General features: G+C 44.4%; 1 protein-coding gene across 1 annotated transcript; it reads left to right on the forward strand.

The window, feature by feature from the left end:
- Positions 1-2,985: 2,985 nt before the first annotated feature.
- LOC101830518 (keratin-associated protein 19-5-like) lies at positions 2,986-3,291 on the forward strand. The gene has a single exon (XM_005073899.1). The coding sequence runs from the start codon at positions 2,986-2,988 to the stop codon at positions 3,289-3,291; it is 306 nt and encodes a 101-aa protein (XP_005073956.1).
- The last annotated feature ends 5,226 nt before the right edge of the window (positions 3,292-8,517 follow it).

Consider the following 8,517-nt stretch of genomic DNA (forward strand, 5'->3'; position numbering starts at 1 on the left):
CATTAGTTTTCAGGGGAATGAAAATCAAAGCTATACAGGACTCAATCTTACTACTCTTTAAAAGACTATTATCAAACAGCAACAGTAACAACAAAAGTAAAAACTGTTACGGATGGAGACATAAAAGGACACTTAAGGCTGGCCCCGCAGTTGAGAGCAATGGTTGCTCTGCTCCAGAGGGCCACATGACATCTAACAACCGTCTGTAACCCCAGCCCCCGGGGGATCTTAAGCTCTCTTTTAGCCTCTACCACCATTGGCACCGAGCATATGTATGTGTAAGCAAAACATCCATATACATAAAATAAAAAAATCTAAGACAAGCACACTTAAATACTTATAGCTGCTATGGAGTAGAAAATAATGTGGAGGACACACACAACACACACACACTCACACACAACACACACACAACACACACATACTCACACACACTCACACACAACACACACATACACATACTCACACACAACACACACACACTCACACACAACACACACACACTCACACACAACACACACACTCACACACAACACACACACACTCACACACACACTCACACACACACTCACACACACACTCACACACTCACACACACAACACACACATACTCACACACTCACACACACACTCACACACAACACACACACTCACACACAACACACACATACTCACACACTCACACACACATACTCACACACTCACACACACTCACACACAACACACACTCACACACAACACACACTCACACACAACACACACACTCACACACAACACACACACACTCACACACACAACACACACACTCACACACACTCACACACAACACACACTCACACACAACACACACACTCACACACTCACATACAACACACACTCACACACAACACACACACTCACACACACTCACACACACTCACACACAACACACACATACACACACACTCACACATGCACTCTCTTACACACACAACACACACATACACACACTCACACATGCACTCTCACACACACACTCACACACACACTCACACACTGAAAATAATACTTGCTGTGTGATATCTGAGCTCATGCCTGAAGAAAATGAAGTTGCTCATTTTTTTTTCTTTTTGGTTTTCCGAGACAGGGTTTCCCTGTATTGTTTTGGAGCCTGTCCTGGAACTCTCTCTGTAGACTAGGCTGGCCTCGAACTCACAGAGATCCACCTGCCTCTGCCTCCCGAGTGCTGGGATTAAAGGCGTGCACCACCAATGTCTGGCTGAAAATGAAGCTGTAATATGATAGAGATATGTGTGTGCATGTGTATGTTGTATCCAAAGAGCTAGGATCTGAAGTCATCCCAGGTGCCCATCAACAGATGAATCGATGAAGAAATATGATGTATGTACACAGCGCATTATTGCTTTTTGTGTCATGTGTATGTATATGTGTGGATGCAGATACACATGTGTGGCATGTGTGCGTGTGTGTATGTATAGTCTAGAGTCCAGTCTCAGGTGTCATCCACAAGAACAACACCCACCTGCTTTGGAGACAGGGTAGCTCGCTGGCCTGGAACTCACTGATGTCTAAACTGGCTTGCAGAGCCCCAGGGATCTTCCTGCATCTCCTGTCTTCTTAGCATTGGGATTATAATCATGTGCTACCACATCAGACATTTTTTTTAAACATGGGTCCTCAAGCTTCTGAGGCAAGCATTTTACCAGCTGAATTATTTCCCTGACCCCTTATTATGGGTTATTATTCATAAAGAAGAATGAAATCCTGTCATATGTAGAAAAATGGATGGAACTATATAGGGCATCATGTTAAGTGAAATAAGCCAGACCTGGTAGGGCAAGTGTCATGTCTTCCTCTTTAAAAATAAGTGATGAGTTGCAAGTGGAAGATAAAATTATTAGGGACTGAGAGAAAGGTGTTTGTCCTGGTGTTTTATTTTGTTGTCTACTTAATACAAGCTAGAGATTTTGGAGACGAGGGAAACTCAACTGAGAGGATGCCCTCACCAGATTAAGCTGCAGGTAAGCTTGTGAGGCGTTTTCTTGAATAACAACTGGTGTATGCAGGTCCAGCCCTTAGGGTGGTGTCACCTCCGGACAGGTGGTCTAAGTTGTGTAAGGAGGCAGGCTGTGAAAGCCATGTGGAGTAAGCTAACACACAACATCCCTCCGCGACCCCTGATGGAGTTCCCGCCTCTAGATTCTTTCCCTGACTTCCTACAGTGATAGAATGTTACCTGGAGTGTGAGGCGGAACAAACCCCTTTTTCTTCCCCAAGTTGCTTTTGGTCATGGTGTTTTATGACAGCAATAGGAGGCAAGCAAAGGTAGAAAAAAGAGGAAAAGGGAAGAGATGGTGGGTGGGTGACTGGACGTGAGGGGCATGTGATGTGTAAATGAATAAAAGCACCTCAGTGAATCCCACTAATTAGGAAAGTTGAGATGTCTTAATCGTCATGATGAGAAGAGATAAAGGAGCTGCCGCCATGTGTTGGGATGAGAAGTTCCTATTTACAATAATCTCTCCACCTCCAGCGTGTTGGACGAGGTTCACTCAGTTATCATTAAATACCTATGCAATGAATAAATTAGGCAGAAGCCGTATCAGAGGTACTGGGAAAGGGCTGTAATGAGCAAACTATTCCAAGTGATGAAATTGGAGGTGATTGACTCTTTCATGTCTGATTATAGAGCTTTAAACAGGAGGACCAAAGCAGAGGTCTTTGAAGGCAGCATCGTCACCACTGGAATCCCAACTTCACAGAAACCAAACGAAAATATCTTTAATTAGTGAAAGAAATTGCCCTAAAGTTTTACCTAATAAGGTAGATGAGATTTTCTTACGCAATTCCATCTCCACTAATGGGGTAATCCTGTGTGACTTGCCCCACCCACCATCGAGGGTATAAAACCCAGGAGAGGTTAGTGATGGTCACAGGCAAGCGACTTACCCTCAACATCTAAACCAATCTACAGTTCCCGACACCATGAGCAGCTACAGCAGCTACTATGGAGGCCGAGGCTATGGCCACAGAGGTTTCAATGGACTGGGCTATGGCCATGGAACCTTTAGTGGCCTGCACCATGGCCATGGAGGTGTCAGTGGCTATGGCTACAACCACAGAGGCTTTAATGGCCTGGGCTATGGCTATGGCTGTGGAGGTGGCAGCTTCCATAGACTGGGCAACCATGGCTTTGGAGGCTATGGATATGGTTCTAGCTATGGAAACTACGGATATGGTTACTACCATCCCTCATCTTTTGGAGGCCATGGCTTCTCCAGCTTCTACTGAAGAGTGAGATTCTTCCTTGGGCCACTGGGATCCTCTCACGCTCACGACTCTGCTGAATTCTCAACGAGCTGTATACATCATCAGGGGCTGCCTGATGAATTCTCTTGAAGATCAAGATAACTCTGAAAAGAAACTCCAGAATCAAGAGACAACAACAAAGAGAACCCTTTCCATGGAATAGTCTGGAATCTTCGTTTTCAAATTACCAATCTCTTTTTCCTTTCATTATAACAATATAATACAAACTTTCATGTTTCAATAAATTAATCTCAACCATACAGCAAATGGTATCTCCTTCTCAAAACTTTATTTGACTGTGGCAAGAGAACTTAAAAACATTTAACAAAGCAACAGGGTCTTCATGCAGTCCAAGCTGGCCTAGAACCCACTGCGAAGCGGAAGGTGACCTTGAACCTTTGATCCCGATGCTTCTGCCTCTTGAGTGCTGGGATCATAGGTGTGTGTCACCCTGCCTGGTTTGTGGGGTGCTGGGAGCTGAAGCCGGGGGATTGTACATGGTAGGGAAGCACTTTACCAGTTGAGCCCCAGCCCCAGCCCCAGCCCCAGCCTGTACCAAATGGAAAGTGCACATCGTGCTGTTGACTTTTGGCAGATGTTGTTTGACTGATCCTTAGACCTTTTTCATCTGTTTAACCCAAACTTTCAGCTGTTTTATAGCAATTCTCCATTTCTCTTTCCACCCAGGATTTTTTTAACCACCATTTTGCTTCTTGGTTCTGTGAATTTGTCTGTTTTTAGACACGTCGTGTAAGCGGTATTTGTCGCCCTGCCACTGTCTTATTTCACTTGGTTTCATTTGTATTGATTCATTGAATTAGACCCACGCTCCTAGGTCTGTGCCTGCACATTCATCATGTGCATTCAGTGTGTGTCCATGACAGCGTCAGGCGCTGGTAAGTCACCAGAGGACAGCAGATTAGGAAACGTGCTCATTTTATAATATAAGACACTTGTAACCTAGTCACAGGAAGCCTGCTCAGGGGTTTTATAATAGAGCACCCATTGTAATTTGTTCAATGGTCACCTGAAATGCCATCTGAATTTTGGAATCGTGGTGGTTGTTCATGTTTCCACATTCTTCCTACTCCATGTTCTCTTCTGTCTGTCTGTCTGTCTGTCTGTGTGTCTCACTGTTTCATCAGCTGCATCTCTGTGTATAACTGTTGTCCCAGGATCTGACAAAATACCTCACTGGGACCTCCACAGTAACCTTTCCCATGTTCTTCCTTATGGGGTTAGATTGGAAAAAACTATGTATTCTTATCCCAAAAAACTACACTGCTGTGACAGTGAGAACCTGAACAAACCTTACAGCCACGAGGTTGAATGAAGAGGCTTCGGCACAATAGGATAAGTTTGCTGAAGACCTGTTTATTTAGGTTCCTAGACTAGAAGAGACAAGACACAGCTGAATTAGGTTGTCATTAAGACTTGAGCCAGGACAGTGGTTATCTTTGGAAGGCGGTGCCCGGAACAGTCATGAAAGGAGCATCTGAGGTAACAGGCAAGTTTCTTGGTTCTACCTGGGGATGGTCCAAGGTGGTAAGTCACTGTTCTAGCTAGGTTTAACTTCAATTTTACCCATCCTAGAGTCATCTGAGAAAGGAGTCTCTATCGAGGACTGTCCATACATTGGCTCATAAGTATGTGTGGAGAGATTGGTAGTTGGTACAGGAGGACACAGCCAACTATGGGAGGCACCTTTCCCTGGGCAGGTGGTCCTGGGATGTATAAGAAATCTGGGTATGCATGGGGTTGTGAGCATGTCAGCAAACAGCGTTCCTCAGAGATCTGAATTCAGCTCCTCGTGCTCTGCACAGCAAGTCCTTGGCTGACCGGGTTATCTTCCCAGTCTTAGTGTTAATGATGGTCATGAAAGTCTTCAGAATTCACAAGTGTGTCTGATGTATTTGGGGAAGATGATTGAGATCTAACTAAACTAATGCCGATGGCAAACATTTTCTCACGCTTACAGAAGAAGTGTCTGAGTGTGTGTGTGAAAAAATGGTGGCTTGGAAACCAAGACTCATGGGGACCATGAACAGAGAGATCAGCATAAATCTTGGCCAGGCAGCTGGTTTTATGACCACCCTGGCAACTAGCATCTTCCGTTTGACAGAAATAATATGCCACACACGAACCTTTCACTAAATCCAACTTTGCCTGAGTGCTTGCTGAGATTTATCTTCATAGGACAGATTAAACTTTCAAGGCTTGGGGGGAATTGTACTTTTTTCCAACTCACCAGCTAAATGGAATGCCAAGCACATGTCAAGCTTGAAAAGAAATTTCTGACAGCTGTTCTGATGATCTTGGACAAGATGACACCACATGTCACCTCAGATACCCTCTTAGAAATTTCTTTTTAAAAGTTTTATTTTTCTTAGGAACCCAGGGTCTTGCTGATGCCAGGCAAGCACTATGCTGCCAAATTCAGTCCACCTGCAAAGCCCACTCAAGATTTTAGAGCTGAGGCTTAGATGACACCTGGATTAGCATTACTTTTATGTGATTAAACTAACAGTATGTTTCAGAATATTTCGTAGGAGTAGGTTTTCAGCGTTTCTTAGAGTCAGTAATTTTTTCAGACCCTTGGGTGACTGGAGTGGGCATGTGGAAGGTACTTGTAGACGGAAGACATAAAACCCCAGATCTGTGCGGCATTACCAACTTCTGCTGTCTCTAGCCCCTCTTACAGCGCAGTATTTGGAAGAGCCGAATTCGAATCTGAATTTGAAATAGCTGAATTCAGGTCAAAGGCTATTTGTATGTCTGACTTGGAAAAATGTCTTTGCTGTGACAGTTTAGGGAGACCACATTGCATTACTGAATAGTTTTCTCAGTGGCTTCATCCCTTAAGGATTTCTTATTTTGCCTCAGTCTTAATGACTTAGCTCCTTCTGGGGCATTCCTGAGGTAGGTCAGGGGTCTGCCCTGCCTCAGGCTCACAGCCCCGTGCTCTCTTGCTCACTGTTGTAAAGGGAGAGGAGCATGCAGGACGTGCCGCTATGGAGGGGATGAAGGACTCAGCTGTGTCTGCTTCCACTGGTCAACCGAGAGCTCAGTTCCATGTCCCCGTGTGCCCAGGGTAGGGAGATTGGTAGCCGGTCCTCTCCCTCAACCACAACTAGGTTGGTTACAAAAAAATGATTTAGGTACAAAACTTTGGACTTAACCAAGATAAGATTGATAATAGAGTACTTTCTCCAAATTTGCCTAATGCAAATGGACTGGATGTTGTGAATGTCATTCTTACCTGGTAATTGTTCTTATCATGTATGGTTTTATTGTGCTAGAGTTAAAACTTTTCCTTTTCATTTAGACATGTTGCAGGACATTTGACCACACTGTGAAAACCAAGATTGCGTTGTTTATTGGGTGAACCTGCCACTGGCTGTGGTATAGCCCAGCCCTCACATACACCCTTGATCCTAGAGCTTTCTGGTTTTTGTAAACAGGATTGCATAAAATCAACCGTAGCCCAAGAGGTGGAGCAGGCAGCTAGTAGCCATAGAGAGTAAGAGGGAGTCAGGAAGATGGATAGAGATGCACAGGAAGTAGTAGGGAGGGACTCTGAGTTTGGAGGCCCTTTTTGATTTAGGATGGTGGAAGAGAGCTTTGTTGGCAAAGGAGGAAGGTCAGCTGGCTGCTTCCTCTGCCTCTCTAAGCTGGCTAGAGGTGACAGCCGGGAGTGCCACCACCACTGCTGCCTCAGCCACCGCAACATAAGAAGACAAACATTGTCTTAACTAAGTCTCTATTATTAACCAATAGAGATTCAGGAGCCAGATGCTGGGTGGAAAGGGGCACTCTGTCATACCTTGTTACTACTATCGTCAGTCAAATAAAGAAAAATCAGTTTCAGTTCCCATCCCCTAAACCATCAAACGTTAGAAACAGAAGGCATAGGTCATGAAGAGGGCGATCATGGCGGAAGGTTGGGGTAAGGAACGGCATCAAGTGTCTTTCTTTGACGTGGCGATGTTTTCTCTTCAACACACCCTGGCTTTTCCTGGTTTGGCCTTCCTGCTGCAATGTTTGGAACAACTGATCTCCCCCTACTCTTTAATGTGTCTTTCCTCTATGTTCTTATCCACTCACCCAGGGTTACTAAAGCGATGGCCAATGCAGCTGTGTGGAATAAGTTTACATGTTAACTGCAGTCTCTTGGTACGTATATTTTTAGTTGTTTGGGAATTTCAGACATGAATACAATGTATTTTGACCAAGTTCACCCTCATTCCTTCCCTTCCAATACCTCCTCCATGACCCCCATGGTGTTTTCTCACAGTTTCATGTCTTCTTCTTCTTCTTCTTCTTCTTCTTCTTCTTCTTCTTCTTCTTCTTCTTCTTCTTCTTCTTCTTCTTCTTCTTCTTCTCCTCCTCCTCCTCCTCTTCCTCCTCCTTTTCCTTCTTCTCCTTCTCCTCCTGCTCCTCCTTCTCCTCTTTCTCCTCCTCCTCCTCTTTCTCCTCTTCGTTCTCTTCCTCCCCCTCTCCCTTCTTCTCTTCCTCCATCCTTCCCCTCCCTTCTCCCCCTTCTCCTCCTCCACGCTGGGTTTACTTAGTGCTGTTAGTATACGGGGCCATCTACTGGAGTGTTGGTGACCTCTCAGGGTCATATACCTAAAACAAACCGACTTTCCCTCTCCTAATAACTATCATTTGCCAATAGCTCCTCAGCTAGGTATGGTATTTCATTACCTTCCATAAACCATGCTGGGAGTTCTTGTCTGACTTGAGTTTGCGCAAATCTTGGATACCATGCTACAACCATTGTGAGTGAGTTCAAATATCCAACTTCTTTGTTGTGTAGAGAATTATTTTATTGTAGTCTTCTACATTTTCAAATGTTACAGAACACTGATATCTTGCATTGTGTGATACATAAGAAAAGAGACAATGGATTCCTGTGCTCCTAAATAGTCATCAAAAGAGGGTTATGTGTAGACAGGGCTTAACAACTTACCTGGGTTTAAACAGAGGAATTGAAAGCAGGTCGGTCTTTCCCAACCTTGGTGTTCTTAACTCTTATCCTCTTCTTCATTTATGTAGGCAGAATTTCTTCCACAGCCTCCATAAAAATGTCTTTCTCTAATCTGTGGAAGCTGGAAGCATGGCAGAATGTCATTCTGATTATTGCATCATATTAAATGACACAACTGGCCTTACCGTGACCTGGATGGGTCTGATGCAATCACCTCGGTT

The sequence above is a fragment of the Mesocricetus auratus genome, unplaced genomic scaffold (genome assembly GCF_017639785.1).
Source record: "Mesocricetus auratus isolate SY011 unplaced genomic scaffold, BCM_Maur_2.0 Super-Scaffold_100008, whole genome shotgun sequence".
In the NCBI taxonomy this organism is placed as follows: Eukaryota; Metazoa; Chordata; class Mammalia; order Rodentia; family Cricetidae; genus Mesocricetus; species Mesocricetus auratus.

Coding starts and splice junctions, on each gene's coding strand:
- LOC101830518 (XM_005073899.1), top strand. CDS start 2,986: ATGAGCAGCTACAGCAGCTACTATGGAGGCCGAGGCTATGGCCACAGA.